This window comes from Gymnoscopelus microlampas (genome assembly GCF_963454915.1).
Source record: "Gymnoscopelus microlampas genome assembly, chromosome: 16".
In the NCBI taxonomy this organism is placed as follows: Eukaryota; Metazoa; Chordata; class Actinopteri; order Myctophiformes; family Myctophidae; genus Gymnoscopelus; species Gymnoscopelus microlampas.
The window spans coordinates 23,354,504-23,373,603 of record NC_139953.1 but is presented as its reverse complement, the minus strand read 5'-3'; the positions used below and the strand labels follow the sequence as shown (position 1 = coordinate 23,373,603).

At 40.8% G+C, this 19,100-nt stretch overlaps 1 protein-coding gene across 7 annotated transcripts in view; it reads right to left on the bottom strand.

Moving 5' to 3' along the window:
- Positions 1 to 19,100, bottom strand: part of otofa (otoferlin a) — a 102,352-nt gene that overhangs the window by 35,978 nt on the left and 47,274 nt on the right. For all 7 annotated transcript variants that reach the window (XM_084083350.1, XM_084083351.1, XM_084083353.1 and 4 more), the window contains exons 6-12: positions 9,147 to 9,220; positions 7,780 to 7,906; positions 7,348 to 7,402; positions 4,899 to 5,030; positions 1,207 to 1,269; positions 860 to 944; positions 424 to 583 (exon numbers count right to left, since the gene is read on the bottom strand). In XM_084083350.1, the coding sequence (XP_083939476.1) occupies positions 424 to 583; positions 860 to 944; positions 1,207 to 1,269; positions 4,899 to 5,030; positions 7,348 to 7,402; positions 7,780 to 7,906; positions 9,147 to 9,220 (696 nt within the window). The remainder of the gene's footprint in view (positions 1 to 423; positions 584 to 859; positions 945 to 1,206; positions 1,270 to 4,898; positions 5,031 to 7,347; positions 7,403 to 7,779; positions 7,907 to 9,146; positions 9,221 to 19,100) is intronic.

Here is a 19,100-nt window from a genome sequence, read left to right as displayed (position 1 = left end):
GTTGCTGTGGAAACACAATTATAAAATAATAGAGACTTGGAAAAGGATTTAGAGTTAAAGATTATCGACACTGCTTTTGGTGCACATCTTGAAACAATGTTTGGTGTTATAAATCACGGTAATACCACTATTGGAACTGTCTATAGATTTCATTGTATTGTTTGTGTAACTGAAGAGGCATTTCAGTGGACACTTAGGAATCTGAATGTAAATATAAATAACCAGATTAATTTACTTATTTTGAGTATCCCAGTGTCTTATATGACTGGATTGGAACTTTCAGCAGGTAATCCTGACACTAGCCGACTGTGAATTAATGTACCAATATACGCTAAAGTCCAATATAATTTGCGTTAATACTTCTGTCCGTGCTCATTTCATTTGTCTTTTCCACAAGTGATGCCTCCCCAAAGTCCCACTTACCCTTCTATGTCATCTTCATCGGTCTCGTTGGCCTTATGAGGCGTCTTGATGTTGTCGCCCTTCCCAACTACAGCGATGTCACATTTGATGTATCCTTTACAGCCTGCTGTGATGCCATCAGGGTCAGACAGCATGGCCCACTTGTGGTAGAACTGGTGTTCTGGTAGGAATGACAATAAATGAGTCAATTGATCAATAAAGCCATTTTAATTGTATTATTTAATGTATCCTCCTGCCTCTAGCCTGTTGCAATAAGCCTAGCAACAAAAAAACAAAAACATGGATTTGTAAATGTAAATGTTGTTGCTAGTTCACATTGATTAGAAAACCACAGCTGTATTTTGACTTGTGGCAATGTCAGATATGATTAGATTAATTATTGCTGATTATTGCAACATTACATTAATTAATATTTCAGCAAAATCTAAAAGCTCACCAGGCTGAGAGTAAACTGTCCCGACATCCATTTTGAAGGTACCAACCAAGGTCCCACTGCGTAAAAGGTTCTTGGAGTGAATGACCTAGTTAGAAAGGGTGGAATGTAAAATATTAAAGTTCTATACACACTCTGTGGCCATGGTTGTCTTGGAAACTGCACTGACATGAACATAACTGGGAATGTTTGGGAGAGAGAAGGTTTAAGTGCAACATGGCAAGAAATGCAAGGCAAAACTGCCCGTCTATAATGACTGAACTACTTCATGGAAGTGCATCAGTTTTGTATATGCACATGCAGAATTATGGTATGTAAGTGATTTAGCTGTATGGTAGTGATTTACTTACTGAGAGCTTGATGATCTTGTCAAACATGACATCTGGAGGGACGTGGAAGTCAAAAACAAAATACTGCAAAGAGAAGACAAGTCTTCAAACTCTTTTCAACTCTTTTCATTTAACAATTTAATCATTTTAATTTGATTCAATTGATGATTCCATCTATATCTCCTGAAGAAATCTGACTCTCTTATTGACCCAGCAGGAGACCTGCTATCTGTGTTGGTGGTTTATGTTGAGATTCACATTGATGTGAAGCAGAGGAAGCCTACAGTACACTGGCAGTGCAGTGCAGTACAGTACCGTATAGGGAATCTCATAACACATATATTAAGATCTGATGTGAATGTCAAGGCAATAGCCCCTTGTCTGCACTTTTCTGTCCTTTCAGAATAGAAACAGAGGCCTGTACAGAAAAGATAGCAAAGTGAATAATGAGAGAATATATATGGAAATTGGGGTCGGTGGTAATTAATCCTAGGTTAAGGTTATATTTCATTTTTGTAGAAAATCTCTAGCATGCCCCACCTGGCGTCCCTATTTTGGGAAAATATATATTTTTACGCGATTTCTTTTCGTTCCTATATTAAAATTGGCTAATGGGAGGGCCGGTGGGCCGGCAGACCACGGCCAGTCGGCCACGTCACTCTGACATCACCATAAACAAACCCGAAACACCCATATATAGGCAGGACCACGGTCACGTCATTCTGACTAAGACATAACCATAAACAAATCCAATATGCCCATACTGTATATAGGCATGTCACTATGACTCAGACATAACCATAAACAAACCCCATATGCCCATGTATAGGCATGTCACCATGACTCAGACATAACCATAAACAAATCCGATACGGCCCTATATATAGGCATGTATGAAGATCCAGTTGTCCAGAGCCATAGATTCGACCTGCCCATATGTGGTCACGTGCATATATGAGACTGACCAACTCGGCACGCATCGGTAATGACTCGAGGGAGTGTGGACCCACCGCCGAGTCGTACGGATATGCGGTTGTCTGCAGATCTGACCGATATGTCCATATATCATAGGCATATATGGATATCCAGTTGTCCAGAGCCGCCGAGCCAACCAATATGCCCATATATGGGCATGCCAATATACAGGGTATGGCCATATACTAATAACATCAGGGATCTCCAAATATGGGCATAAAAAGGACAAGGACTGAGTGACAGATACTTAGATCTCAAAATCTAAAAGTTTGTTTTGCTACCTTCTACTTAAAAAATCACACCCAGTGTGAAGTGGGCGGTGTGTGGTCATCACAACATGACTCACTTTAAAAAAAGGATAAATTACTTTTTAGCGGCGCTAGCCGCTCTATACCTTTAGGTATAGAGCGGATATTAGCCCTCTATGCCTGGCTTTTGCGTCAACGTTCTGATTGGTCAGGTGCGCCAACGTTCTGATTGGTCAGGTGCGTCAACGTTCTGATTGGTCAGGTGCGTCAACGTTCTGATTGGTCAGGTGCGCCAAAGTTGTGATTGGTCACTATTCATGACATCACTATGATGTCATGAATATAGAATTCGATGTCTATATAAACGATGACAATGACTTCATCTTATTATTCATTTGGCTAAAGTCTCCGTCTAGGTAAGTTATTTAAAGTTAATATGACGAATAGAAAGAGAAAGATACAAGAACAGATGAAGGGTGAATGTATAGAAAGTCTGAGTTCGGGACCCAGTCATCCGTTATGACAGAATGGTTTGATAGAGACGATCGAGAATCCAAGAGTCCGTTAAGGTTCTGATTGGTCAGGCCCGTCAAGGTTCTGATTGGTCAGGCCCGTCAAGGTTGTGATTTGTCAGGCAAGGGGACTATTCATGACATCACTATGATGTCAAGGTTTATTTTTTATTTCCTCATGTTTTTTTTTGTATATATTTTTATTTGGCTAAAGTCTCCTTCTAGGTAAGTTATTTAAAGTTAGATCCTCAATTTAACTTTATCTGTCGTCGACGCTCTGATTGGTCAGACCCGTCAACAAAGTGATTGGTCAAGCTTCACATGACACATGGCTATAAACACATTATAAACACATATCGATGACATAATGTATTCAAAGGCGCCGCTACCTTCACACAGGGTGTGATTTTTTTAAAGTCCATACTGCTATTCATAGGGCTGAACATGTGTCATGTGTTTCGCTAGCCAATCACAGTCCTGAATTTGCAAAGTCAGCCAATCACTTTACAGTTAGTGGTGATGACACTAGCTGTAATGTGATTGGCTGACTTTGCAAAAGTATCGATTTGCATTAACAATGGAAGGGTTAGGGGGTATACAAATCTTTTGGTCGGTGTCCAAAACTCACTTATAGGGGGCGGCTACACCGCCCCAAAAATCACACCCTGTGTGAAGGAAGCGGTGCCTTTGATGAGTTTATTTAATTGGGCTATATATGTACTAGAGAAACAATGTTAAATCCCTGTAAATTTATTCCAAAAATGTGTTTTACTAAACTCTGCCTCCTGGTGGCTGCACACTGTGTGTGCCATGCTCAAACATACATACATACATACATACACACAGACACGGTCAAATGTAGAGCGGTTGGCACCGCTAAAAAGAGGGAAATGTCACCAAAATAATTTCCTCCACTCTGCATTAAATCACTAAAGATGAAAAAACAAATACTAAAATGAACTATTTCTGAGTCATGAAGATATCAAACATAGAGAACACACTGGAGCAGCTTGGACAATACGCCTTTTTTATTAAGGTTCTAAGCATACAAACACAGGACTGACATTTCAATGCAACTTCAAAACGTCAGTCCTGTCTTTGTATACAGAGCACCTTAAATTAATTAAAAAGGCTTATTGTCCAAGCTGCTCCGTGTGTTCTCTATGTTTGATGCTGTTGTGTCCCGCTCTTGTGACCTACCGAACCTGCCTTTGTTTGGCTGAGGCGCGGCAGAATTCCCTTTACATGTATGAAGGTGTTTTAAACAACAAAATACTCAACAGAAGTGAAATACAGAGTTGAGGTAACCATGGAGAATCGGCACATGCAGTAGAACAACCAAAGGGCATAGGGCATACAATGAGAACATTTTAAATATATATTTTTATTATCTTCACTACACTACTGCAGGTGCCACGCCCCACAAGGAAAGCTACCTTATAGACCAACAGAAAGGATCAATTACAGATATACTGCTCCACACTCTCTGCCACAAATTGATTGAGCGAATCAAACTAAAACTCAACACTAAACATTGGAAAAGTATTAGCCCTTTCCATACATAATAATGTAAAATAAAATTGGATGGTGGGGGGCATGTTTTTCTTTAATGAATATTGAATTCCACCTAAGGCAACTTCAAGGTATTTTCGGTTCAGCTCAGCCTAATCTAGTTGAAACCGTCATTCATTCATTACTCAATTTCAGCTTGTCTCAGCAGCAATTCTCTGGGTAATGATGATGTTTACTACACCTCAGAGTTTTTAATTCATCTCTAACGGCATGCCAATAGCACTGCTGCGGATAATAATATGACAGAAGCCTCAGCTTTATAGTTGTGATTCCCTGGAAGCAAAAGGAACCGCGTGAACAGTAGAAAGTGAAACTTGGCACTCTAGAAGGGTTATCAGATTACCATAAAATTTCCATAACAATCGAGCTCATTCCCAGAGGTACTTGGAGAGGTAAACAGACTCACCTCGTTGTAATACGGGCAGTTGGTAGACTCCTTCATGGAAGTGTACTTCTTGTCATCTCCAATCTCCACACATACCACCGGGTCCATGTTCAGGCCCACCAGCTGCCTGGCCTCGATCACCGTGATGCTGATCTGAAGGGAGACATCGGGAGCACCAGAACGGACTACATCAGTCAAAACGAGATTGTGTAATCCCACCAGTGACTGCCAAGTGTTGTGAATGCTGTCTTTATAAATAAATCAAGCAACTACAGAGTTAATAGTTTGATATGTCCATGTATACTTTGTCACTTTGTCCTGTGGTAATCACTTCATGTTAGATTATACCGGCACCACGTGCCCGTGTAAGCGCATGGCAAGTCTTTCAGATCCTGGCACTGATTATCACGATGCAAGACAATTACTTCCTTTCTAACATTTCAACATGAACTATCTGCATTCATCCTAACACCAGGTAATATAGAATTTGGCACATTACAGGTCCTTGGACTGTGATTATTCTCTGAGACGAGTTCAGTGTACAAGGAAGACCAAAGGTTTAAACTGTAGCTCCAAGCAGTGTCCCAATGGCTTAATTACGCCTGATGGAAACAGCTTGAGCACAGACAGTGGAAAGAGAGGGAAAAGCAGACACAGTATATTGTAAATCTACACTAAACTAAGGCATGAAGTGTTTTTAAGCTCTGCAGCTATTGAAACAAGCTGTGGCTTTAAAGCTATATAGGCCACTGGCTGACATGGGAGGTTGGGTTGAAAACACAGCACACACAGTTGGAGTGTTGCACTAATCAGTCCTCCATTCCTCTTTTCCAGCTATACATTGAACTGTACACGATCATTGCTTTGTGGGCAGCCAGCTTCAGTGATGTGATGGAAAAGAATGAAAAGGCGGATTGAACAACCACCATAAACCAAATTAATTCCATTTTTGAATGTAATTATACTTTGATATACTTTGGTTTTGCTTTAAACATTTGTTTATGTACTGTAAAGCACATAAGTCCTTTTCACATATGAGCGCTGAAAAATGTCTGGGGAATCAGGTGGGTAAATTGTCTGGTGTTGGCCTTTTACACATGTAGGACTCAACAGGAGAATGTCTGTTTCAGATGTGTTCTAACTGTAAATAGGCTGTTTGATTAGGCGAGGGGCGGTGTCTGGGTAGATGCGCTGGTAGCTACTACCATTTAACCAAGACAGATATAAAATTAAAATGTGTAATATGCCTCGGAATTGAAGTGGTTGATATGCAGTCTCCCATTGACGCACCCATGTACAACAAACTGCTATAAGGACTGTAAAACCATTTACTGAATTTGTGTAAGTGTATTTTACATGCTCACATTTTTATAAAAAGGGTGCAAAGGGGGATACAGGAATACAGACATACAGTACATTTTGTTTTTATATATAATATAACTGGAGTGTTCATCTTACATGTGCAACTCCTAATAACTATGTTCAAACCTCCGTGGTCCAACAGCAAAATGTTGTTAAAACACAAACAACACATCCTACGAGTTGCAAATACATTTTCATCAAAACTAGCCATCCTCCGAGCGAGGATGACTCGACAAATAATATTAGTCTCTGTTTACAGACGAGTGCACAGGGACCATCTGAAATAATTAGATCATATTACTGTACATCCCTACGGCACGGAAAGACGTGTTGTTTGTGTTGTCACAGAAGTTTCAATCAATGAATATTTCCAAATCAAATGCTACAAAAAAATGCATAATTAGGGGAGCCCCGCGGCCTAGCGGTCCAGGTGCATACCAAATAGGCTGGTAATTCAGCTTGACAGCGTGTTGCGGGTTCGACTCCCGATCTCGACGACCTTTGCTGTGCACCATTTCCTGTCAGCCTACTTTCCTATCAATGGAGGCAGAAAAAGCCCCAAAAAATATCTTTAAAAAAAAAAGCTGAATGAATGAATTGTTTTTAGTGATGTTTCTCTCCAAACACATCGGGGAGGCTCGTCTCTCCTCAAAAATAGAAGCGCCATCAACACTCCCACTCACCGGGCTATCGCCTCGGCCATTCACATATTGAGCGGTTTGGGTTGAATCGGACATTACACAGACTTAACTCAAGGCAGCTGGCAGCGTAAGGTCCGTTGCCTGTCAGGTCCTACTGACTAATGTCTGGATAACGTCCATGTTACAGTGCATCGTGTGAAAGGCACTATAGTTAGACAACACCATACAGATTTATTAAACTATATTTCACAAATAAAATAAAATGAGCCCCTTGCTGAATAGAGATACTGTAGGTTTAACCAGTTTGTTTCTCCCATTGCTCTCACGAATGACACTGAGATTGCAGCTGTTTGGCTCATCCTGCTCTCAGGCAGAAAACACAATAGACACTTCAGCAGAGACACACAGGCACATACTGTACATATACACATTTGCACAAACATACTGTACCACACACATACACACACCTGATAATCCACCGGTCTCCCAGAACTAGGTTCTATCTTGATATCTGGCTTTGACCTGGAGGAATAGAGGAATACAATACTGTCATTCACATTGCAAGGGCAGAATATTACATTCTCAACAACTGGTCTGGTATACCTTTGTGATGGTGCATAATATTCACTCCTACGGTCAATAAAAATAGGGTGAACAGGAATACAATACAAAAATGTGACGTATGAAATATTATGTCGTTAAAATGATAATACACTAAAATACTCTGGAAATCTAAAAGTATCAATTAGAGCTGCAGCACACTTGCATTTGTTGCTCTGTGTGTGTGTGTGTGTGTGTGTGTGTGTGTGTGTGTGTGTGTGTGTGTGTGTGTGTGCGTACAGTATATGCATGTGCGTGTGTGTGTGTGTGTGTGTGTGTGTGTGTGTGTGTGTGTAGACCTCTTATTGGAGACGTTGGTGGTGACAGCAGTGACTGAGGCCAGGGACACAGTGTCAGGGTCGAAGGCTCCGCCCATACGCATCGCCCTCCTGTCCAGGTCCTCCATGTCAAGGATGGCCGGCTCGTCTAGACAGCAACATAACAGAGGTGGTGTAACCCGGTAAAACCAATAAATACTTAAGAAGTTAATGATAATATAACATTAATATTGAAAAGATTATATATTTAAAATGAGATGTTATTTCTTCTTTAAAACCTTGAAAATGTTGTTTTCATAGTGATACCAATAAATAAGAACTTACAGTGTACTACAGGGGTCTGGGACCCCTAGGGAGTCCTCAGAGTTACTACAGGGGGTCCGCCAAAATCTTTGTGTGATATATTATTTCTTTCCTTAACCACTTGAACCCTAGCATCCCTATTCTGAAGAGAACTTTAGCCAAACATAGCAGATCGATAGCTGCTATTTTTTGTTTTTAACGCGGATGTCGGTTAAGTGGTCAGCTGCATGGGTTGTGTTGTGGCGCGTTAATGGCGTTGACGTGTGTCGCATTCAACGCGTTTGAAGCATGGAGTTCAACAATGGTGAACTTTGACCTGGTGTTAATAGAAAAGAAGCGTGTCGTTGACCTCACTTGGCAGGCATTTCACTTGTAGTATTCTTTCAGTGAGCCAACCACTCCAGTCAAACCAACTACACACCAGAAAACTATTACTGCCCGCGTAGGCACAACACACAAGACATGGCAAATTGACAAGTTGGTGCCTCGTCATGCGTTGGCTACAACACTTCTGGCGTATGTGATGTGTGAGTGAGCAATTCATTTATGTTTGACAGTATGCCAACCAACCCCCCCTCATGTATAGACTGAGCATTCCAACAGCAGCAATGACATCCATCAATAACAGAGCACTGAATCAGGTGGAGTTGTTGTCAGCATGCCGAGTACTGCAGCGTGAAATCAAATGTCATAATGCAGAGAGTGAGTAGCAGGAGGAGGTGCAACTGACGGGGCTAGTAGCTCAGCTGAGCCATCTGTCATAATAACATCATGCTCTATAATTCTGTTCCCCATCACAATTTCTGCTGAGGCACGTGGTCTTCACTTAGTGGCCATTAAGCAATTTCCAAAAACACATTTAGAAATGGATTACATTTTTGTTCTTTGGTCACATTGGTCATATCCATTATTTAACAACAATACACAGTCAAATCCTCTGTGTTGATTTACCTCTGAGAGTGTTAACTGTGAGAGTGTACACATGGAACCAAATGGATCTTTATTTGCTTCCATCTGCACTCTCAGAGTTAAATGAACACCTAGGATATTGCTGTGTAGAACGATATCAGATTTTTGTTGTTCACCTGTTTTCTTGTGGTCATCTTTGGAGATCTTGATCTTTCCGAGCTTCATGGCAGACAACACTCCCTTCCCTGCTCTGATGGAGGGCAAAGACAAAAAGTGGGAAGGAATTAATTAGTCCATGGCTTTTCAAAGCAGGGCGCACCAGGGTGGCCAATTGGAAAGGGCAAATTTAAATAAACAATACATATGTTTTATTTCAATAAAAATTCAATGTTGAAAGTTATAAAATTGGCACATGTCAGTTTAACCTCTTTTAACCTGATGTCCCTATACTTTGGGCATGTCATCATTGTCAAAATGTTTCAAGCATTTAAAAAATCTTCAAAGATAGCGAAATTAGCAGATCTACAAGCAACATGTTGTTAGCTTGTAGATCGGCCATCTACACTATGTTCTTTTTCACTACACCATTTGGGGGTCCTTGGCATGGGAAAGTTTGGGAACCCCTGGTGTTGGGGAGTTTGCACTGTTCAATGGTGTTTCCAGTGTGTCATTGCAGGCTGCCGGTCAGGGCAGTTATTAACTGTCAACTTTGGTTGAACAAAAAACAGCAGGTCATACTGGGTTGATTCAAACTTCTGGATAGTTGAGTTGGAGTTTCAGGGGAAGGATTATTCCATGCGGATCCTGAACAGCTCGATGGTATAGACAAAGATTGACTGTGCAATGCGGCGTCCTTGCTCTAGTCTCCTGAGCACTGGGCTGGACTCTGCTATGCAAAGTAGTTTATCGAAGTCTCCCAGTTGAGGCTTGACGGTTTCCTCTCCTTGCTCAGGTATGGTGAGCTAAACTGATCGCTGGCTGTCTTAGTTGATGACCACTAGGTCTAGTATAGTATCGTAATGACTGGTGTGATGAGAATATTCCCACTCCTCAATATTCAGACTCTCCAATTTTGAAAGCTAATCTGGACAATTTCTTTCTAAACTACACTGTTCGGGTTCTTTTATCTTCTGTTCTCATGGTCTCATGCAATGGTGTCATGCTGACATGTGTCAGGTTCAGCTTTTATATCAGGTGTTGTGATGCAATGTGTTGTGATGCAACATTGTGCGCTTGTAGATTGGCTATATTTTCACTATGTTCTTTTTTGTTGTTGTTGTTTCCCCCTTTTTAAGCCATTTTCCAATATTTGGGGGTCATACTGTACATTTTTGTCATCCAGCATTTCAAGTGAGTTGATTTACTCCCCTCCCCCCCACTGCCGCCACTCCATGCCGCCAATCACAAAACAATGGTATCTGATATCTTCAGGCTGGCATTATCAGGATCGCATATCAGAACAATGACAAAAGGGCCAGTGATGTCACCAGCAGGTTGACAAAATGAGGGGCCTTAATAATTTAAAATGAGTGTGACCGTTCAATTTGCCGTGGATATGGATATACAGTATGATAGTGAACTGATGAATGGGACGTTTTCTGTTTGTTTCCTCAAGCGTTGAGAATGAAGCAGTGTATCAGAGTTCAGTTCTGCTTTGATCTTCCTGTGCATTATTCTATTCTATTCTGTTCTATTCTAGCCCCTGCCTTTCACGATATGCAGAAAATTAGATGAAATTAGATGATCTCCTGATGTTGTATTATACATTGCAGTATAGTTAAAAGATTTGGGGAAGGTTTTAGCCTGATCAGAGCCCCATTAACTTCCATTATAAAATTAAGTTACAAAAGTATAAAAAATATGTGAAGATATGTGAAAATAAATAATTGGAGGTACTTCTGCAGCTCACTGGCAATGTGCACAAAACATTTGCCACTGATCAGTCCAGAGGATTGTGAGATTAGCTATGGACACACAGACTTCTTTATATACGGCTAGACTCCTGCAGTGCGATGCCGTAAAAAGGTTAAACTCTCAGGAGAGAGCGAGCATGGTAGTCAAGAAACACTCAAGAAATGCTCATCAAGTTAAAGGTCAAAAGCGTTTGCTGTCAATTGCAATCAAAGCCAAACCCACTTAATTCTAATGTTCCTTGAACATCACCTGCTCACACAACCGCAAGGCACAGTATGCATCCGTACATACATATTCATGTTTAAACTAAACAAAACAAAACCTCAAAGAGAGCAACAGCCCTTAATTTGTTCAAAAATAATAACTAATTAAAAGTAAGCAATTATGTTCAAAGAGTAGGTATTAAGTAGTCCAAATCATTCAGCACCAAAAAAACAAGCTACCGTGAAGAAAAATGTGTTTTCATACGTACCACATGAAACTCAGCACTGGTCCCACCCAGATCATAGGGAGGGTATTAGATTGACTATTAGCTCTCAAAATTACTTTGACGTGTTTCTCGATATATCCATATTCTAGTCTGTGGGGTACAGGTATTCCAGACCAAGCAGGGTGAGGGCACAGGAGAGGTGCACAGGTGTACAGAAGATGAGGGATGGAGAGGGAGAGACAGATGCAGGTGGATATGGTTGGAGACAGTTTCGAGAGGAGAGAGAAGGGAGGGGAGGCACTAACCCAAACCCAGTCACACAGGGCGTACAGCAAACACAATACAACACAACACAACACAACACACATACAGCGGAAGATGTGGGACTGCTGTTAAAATGACAGTATGGACACAGTAAAATCTTCAGTGTTGGGTCCATTATTGTGCTCACATTGTTAAATCAACCCTGAGGATTTTACTGTGCAACTATTGTAATCTATTTTGTAATAATGTTATACCTTTGAGAGCAACTAAAGACCCCCCCCCCCGTGCAGATCCAGCACCTATTCATCCTGTCCCTGAGGCTGATGAAGGTGCACATGTCATGAAGAGTTTGCTTATCATGCAAAAAATGGTGCATATAATGTGATCATCTACCTGCTCCACAGAGCATACACAGACCTGGAGGGCCACGCAGCACCATGACAGTTATGATCTTCAACTTGATCTATGATCTTCAAGGGACAGACATCACCCCAGCCAAAGCCTGTTCAAACCACTGTCGCACCTTCGACCTGGCAAGCGATAGCGGAGTATCATGAGCCATAACAACTGTAGCACTGCAGTTTTTATCTAGCAGTTGTCAGGCTGCTGAACAAAACCTAAGACTGTCGCCTGTGCTTAACTGATTTGCACTTTATTGACTTCTAAGCAACATGATACTGACATGCACTACTGAATGCACTATAATGTGATTTAGGACCTCTTTTAATTACAAGATACTGATTTTAACATGCTGTTTTCTCAGTCTTTTTGTGCTCATCTTGTTTTCCATTCTTTGCAGCTAATTATTTTATTTTTGCTCACTGAGCTGCAAACGTGGAAGCCTGCATAAACAAGAGTTTCACCTCACCGTTACTTGTAATTGTGTTGCGACAATAAAGTGGATTGATTGATTGATTGAACTTCTCCAGTGCCTTCAACACAATCCTACCTCCCCGGCTAGCTAAAATATCTACACAAGCTAATATCAACACAAGGGATGCCAATGAACTGCACAAAAAGGTGAGGTAGGCTTAACTTGTCAGAGAGTTGAACGAGCAGATGCAACCAGCAGGAACGAGAAAGAACATAGCTGTCACTCAGCCAGTGAAGCCTGGGATTGATCTACACTGTAGCAGTGCTCTATTATTCCAGTGACATAGGGCACGACAATGGAAATCGACTGTATTAAAAGTTAGTTGCATGAGGCCACATAAAAGGTCTTGCACACAAACTCTGACAGTGATTTAGATGAACTGTTTTGTGAGAAAGATATGTAAACTTTCAGGTTGTGTACTGTACCGTAAAACAAACCAGAAAATATTGTCCTTTCTACACTTATCTTTGCCTCCCTTCCCATTTGTTCTCTTCCTGGTGCTGTGCCAAGTAAACAGTAAGCGGAAAGATCATTTTAAGAGGGCACAAATCATCAGTATCTGCAGAGCTAAACTGACAGTTTTACACTCGTTATCCATCTGTGACACTAATTGGAAAGACACGTAGACATAAAATATTTTCAAAAAAATTAAAAAAAGTGGTTAGTGTTTTATTTTTGTTTATTTCCCCGATCAGCGTAACTTTTATTGAGTAGAAATAATGAACTGTCAGTCACCTTTCAAGCATAAAGGAAGGAGAGCGAGTTGTTGAGATTTCAAATAATGCTGCAATTTACTGACAATGTCAGTTCCCTTTTTCTACTTAATGTTACATTTGTAGGCTATACTTCACAAATATTATACTGTACTGAATCTGTCATATAGAATTTAAAGAACAGCACCACATATCCAGTCTGGTTCGCCTTTTTATTTCAACTGAAATGAACATAGGAAAACACCCAAGGCCACTGTTAACTACAACTGATAAACATTGCTTGAATCAGAAGTGGGTGGGAATCATTCAAGCTTTCTGAGGTGTGCAGATTACTTGGTCACTGCCTGGGGGGCATTCAATACTTGTCCCATGTAGAGTAGAGTGTACGCCCAAACACAAGGAAGCCCCCCCCCCCCACCATTTCCATTTCGAAGAGCTATTCCAAAGCCTCCTCGGGTAATTTCTTTTCAGCAATGGAATAATATTTTTTGGGGGTAGATCTTGTTGAGCTGGTCATTTTAAAAGTAGGTCTCAAGTCAAAAAAGTGTGGGCACCCCTGGCCTATACTGTATATTCATTAATTGTATTTTCACAGTCTGAATTCCATCCCCTTCTCGAAAGCGGAGGCTCAGATGCTGCATAAACATTTTCACACTGTATTCATTTTCAAAATGCGCACCAGCGTGTCAGGATGAGGCAGAGTGGGAGTGCATAAACTGCAGTCTCAAGGACATTGACACTGAACTTGGCATATGTACTGTATTTAAGCAATAACTCACGACAGGCCATGGTACTGTATATTGTCGTTCTATCACATTTCTGCCATAAGTTCATCGGTCTTATTGTGCAGCTCTGCCTGTCATCATTTGCTGTTTCTGACACTGGCATAGAAATCTCACAAAAACTACACCTTTTCATTGACAACAGTCATCAAAGCATTTGACAGCAGTGTATGCTTAATCCTCCACCTCCACCCCCACCCCCAAGTTCACCAATCTCAGCTCCTGCAGCTCTTGTCTGCATGTAATACCTTGAAGGTGGACAGTTTCTCTGAGACATTGTGTTCTATCCACTCCTCCACAGTTAATCCTCCAAGGCAGACGCATGGAGGAAAGAAAATACTGATGCAATTTTCAGCAATTTGACGTATAATTAAAGACGGGGTATTCTATTTGAAACTTCACCAAAGTTGTGAAGCCCAGTAATCTCCCACTTTATGTGAATACTGTATATTTACTCAGAGATTTTCATCTCAATTACTTGAGCTGTGACGGTTATTGAAAATGACACTTTATTCACAAGCTTCTACACTGCTTCCACTTTTCTTGAAAGAGAGCTAAATCTTGTTTTACCTCAAAACTGTAAAGGGTATAAATTCACATACAAACAGTATCACAAATGAAACTACATTTAGGGAACATAGAGTAGCTCAGTCGGAAGAGCTCTAGCCTTTGGACCACTAGGTTCTGGGTTCAATCCCAGGCACCGCCTATGGGTACTTGGGTAGCATGGCTTGGGTAATTAAGTGGGAGCTGATGGTAGGTGTTGCACTCCACTTCGGCAACCCATCTCCCAGGGGTCTAGCGCATTGAAAAGGGAACAGACACCCTCATTCTTAGCCGATACCAACAAAAAGCCATTCTGAACTTTTAGATAATAAAGCCACAGATATAAGGAATCTGCTAGTAATAGCTTTCTTTTCAAACACAACGCAAGGAACCAGCATTAATACAGATGAGCCTGTGCTGACGTCACATAGCAGTGTCTGCTCCATTTCCATTAAAAGCTCTGGAGTGAGCAGTAGTAGTAAACTACTCAGCCTCCTTGAAAGATCCATCATCACCACTAGCTTGAGTACAAATACATTTTAACCAGTGTCACATCCCAGCTTAAAGACTTCCACAAAGTATGGGGACAACATAAGCTGCCAAGCTGGCTGCTAAGAAAAGTAAATTATTGATAAACAAAACAATAACAATAAAGTCAACCAATAAAATGTTTAAAAATGTGTACAACAGTAATGAACAGAAGAACCTTACATACTGCCCACCAAATAGGCTAATTGACTGCCATACACAGTACATTGACAATATTATATTATAGCTATTATTATTATCATCACGTTGTTTTGTTTTTGCGAGAATCCTCATTAGGCTATTCACTTATCTCTACCTGTGCTGCTTCACACAGATCATCATCTTTAACTGCATGATCATTATCATCCTTTGACTGGTCTTTCAGTTCAATCTACATACATCTACATGTAGGGAAAAAAATGCCTATCACTATAAATCTCATCTACGTTAAGGGAGGGAGAAATTGAAAATAAATAGGTAATAACAGGACAGAAATGCATAATTCATTGACATCTACAAGGCTGAGGGCTCTGTTGAAAAGAGCTGAATGGAGAGAATGAGAGAGTCTGGGGCCCAGACTCTCTCATTCTCTCCATTCAGCTGGGCTCACATGCTTCGCAAGCATCAGCTGGGCTCACATGCTTCGCAAGCACGCACGCGCGCGCGCACACACACACACACACACACACACACACACACACACACACACACACACACACACACACACACACACACACACACACACACACACACACACACACACACACACACACACACACACACACACACACACACACACACACACACACACACACACACACTTCGGAGAGATTGTGACAGTGGGACTAACTCCAGTACTGCATTCTGTCTGAGAATTCTGTCTGAACGGAGCTCAAGGTGAAAACAAACTTTCTGTTGCGTTGCCTGAACACGTACTGTATGGAGTGTTCTGCAGAATACTCTCCGGAAGCTAAAGATAAAGATAAGATATTCCTCCTTCAGGTTCTATTCGGACTTCACTACAGTAGCTTTGCAAGACCAGCATTTCTAGGAGACTCAACTGAGTCAGATGGAAAGTACACAGTAATATTCTCTCAAAATGTAACCATTTGCAACCCAGTATGTATGTATAAATGTAACCAAAATCGGTTGCATTTGTACACTCTCAGAATTCAATTAAAACTTAAGATTTTACTGTGTACGGAAGACAGAATGTCAGTAATATTTTGGCTTTTGGAAATTATTAAAGGGACTACCATGAATTAAAAAAAAAAAGGTAATATTTAATATCATATTGTTTATGTCCCTCAAACTTTTTTCAAAAGGTTTGAGCCTAAATCAAGCCTCAGATATACTCATTCCAACTAACTTCTCTCTGGCTTATAAAGCACTTTCACCTGCAATACCACATTGTCCTGTTTGGCACGGGGCACTATTGAGACAGTTTGTATGCATGTTATCTCCTGGTTCTGTGTGGAAAAAGTAAAAAAAAAAAAAAGAAAACATTTAAAAAAAGAAAAAAATGATTATGATTATTATTATTTTTTAGTTGGAACTGAAAAAACTGGAGGGATTGTCCCAGACGTGATGTCACGTCTGGGTGAAAATCAGTTTGGTCTGTTTTGAGACCAATTTACAGAAAACCCCAGATATGCTGTGAAAGCCTGAGTGTTCAAACTGGGGTATTTTTTGGGATAGAAGAGAGGTAGGGGAGACCAAAAGCACACAAAAAGACAGAAAAGTTAAAATTCATGATGTAGTCCCTTTAAAACAACTGGTGCTTTGTGTACCCATTTTATGTAACATGTGGATAACTGACTCAGCAGCATAGTGCTGTTCTTCGCCTGTGGCATGGAAATATTCATTCAATTCACTATACAGTAAGAGGCATATGAATATTTAACAAAAAAATCCTTTGAGACTATGGCCTCTAGTACAAAAAAACATGAAAGAATGTTTTGGAATCCAAAATGTGTGCACACTGTATATGCGTGTGTAGCTGGGAGCAGCAGAGTGCTAGATTCAAAATAAACTGGGTCTTCATTAATTGAGGCCATGGCCTTCTTGAAACTTTAATCTCGCTCTGAGACACCCTGAACCTTTAAATGTTTTATTCTGTGGTTGCATCAAAAAGTATATTAAAATAATTAAATAATATCTCTTGAACAGCTACTGTATACAGCCTCGCTCCGACTGCATCAAAGGGGTTTTCAAAGAGAAAGAATCCCTGATGATGTCTAACCCACTCTAATGAGAGGACTGGGTACCTACTGTAAATGCTGCAATTAGTATGTGTACTGTACTCTAGGTAGTGCGTACAGTGTCTGAGGAAGAGCCTTTAGCTAGAAACGTCACAGCTTTCTTTGGTGCAATAAAACATCTGTCGCATTGGAGCCTGGAGCCATCAGAGGGCTCACTACAGCTATTTTCTCTTAGTGCGTACAGCGCTAACAGAGTAAGGACAATAGTATTGAATAGTGTTTTCATATTCTCTGTTGTTTGTTTTAGTCTACTTAGTAGCCAAATGGGTGGGACTTGTCACACAGGAGAAGACACCGAGCATCACATAGTTTAGGAATGTATTTGAAAGTCAATATCCGATACTCTCGTGAATTCAACCAATGAAACACTGCCTGAATTGCCTTGGTACAGCATACTGCACCCATCTGATGCTCTGAGCTGGTTGACAAAAAATGCTATGCATTAGAATTATGAACTCAGGTCTGTGGACAAACACATACTGTCTGCAGTACAAAGATTAACACCAGGAGGCAGGACCACATCCCGTCTGTACCCACGGCATGGCTTGGAACACAAAGTGCTTGCTCAAAGAAAGTGCTCACATTTACATGACACAAAACGATGAGGAAATGCACCGCCGCTTCCAGCTACAGCATATCACGACACAGGAGCGGAGAAACCGAGAGTAGACCCTTGTTGGAACACAGCAACACCAGGAGAAACAAGGATTGTCAGGATTTCAGTAAGCTGCCAGGTTGACCTACTTGTTCTCTCACCAGAGGCGAATATGAAAACGTATACAGCACTGGATATGTGAATGCTGAAGTGAAATCCCTTTTGAAACACTGTAGCCCCACTACTTTCTTCCTATTGTGTTTTGATTCTTTTGATGGACTGAGAGAACATTTTTGCAAGCTGATAAAGAACCTTTATACTGTAGCTGTATTCTGAGTTGTGCCGCAGACTTATAACTCACAATATTCCACATGTGTCACAAATATTTCAGACAGTATCAATCTATCTTCTGCAAAATGTATGTGGTTTCTCAATAAAATCTGGATTGTCCTGAGCAAACCAGTGCTGATCAGCGCCAAGTGTCTTTTTGCACACATACGTTTAATATGTTTTTAATACACATTAACTGAGTCAATGGTGGTGGGATGGGGCTGAAACTTTGCCCAAACATGGAGTCATACGCCACAGATACATCATAGATGACTGACTTCATAGACTGGCCACTTGAGTCCAAAATTCACACGTGACGGGAGCCATGTAATGCCGTTACCAGACTGTTTTGTTCAAACTAATATCAGTGGCTTCAGGGGCAGTGATTGCCAAAATAGCTATCTTCGCTGTCGTGCAGAAACCTTGTACCTCCAAGTGTCAAGCAAAAGTAGTGAAATTAAAATATTTTCACTATTTCTGAACGTTTTCGTTCCATTTCCTGCAAAAGTCACGTTTTTTTATACATACAAGGTTTCCACCCACGACGATAAACTGTATATAGATAGATAGAAACACCTTTATTGATCCCTGTGGGAAAATCCAGGTGTCGTATATATACAAGGAACATGGGCATGAAAGATGAAAGATCCTGGGACTGCTGCCAATTAAAATTAATCATCGTGTGCCTGTGCAGATGAACCCTCACAGCACAGAACAGAGGCTTCACTCAGCTTTGTTGCCGATAGCATTCATGCATATTGAAACGGTGAGGAAAGACACAATAATACACAGTACATGAATATGCATCAGTTAACTTGTCTGCTAATTCATGTATTGTTTCCATGGGGACAAAGACCTTTTCCCTTTCAAAGGTCTACCGTTGAGAGTATGAT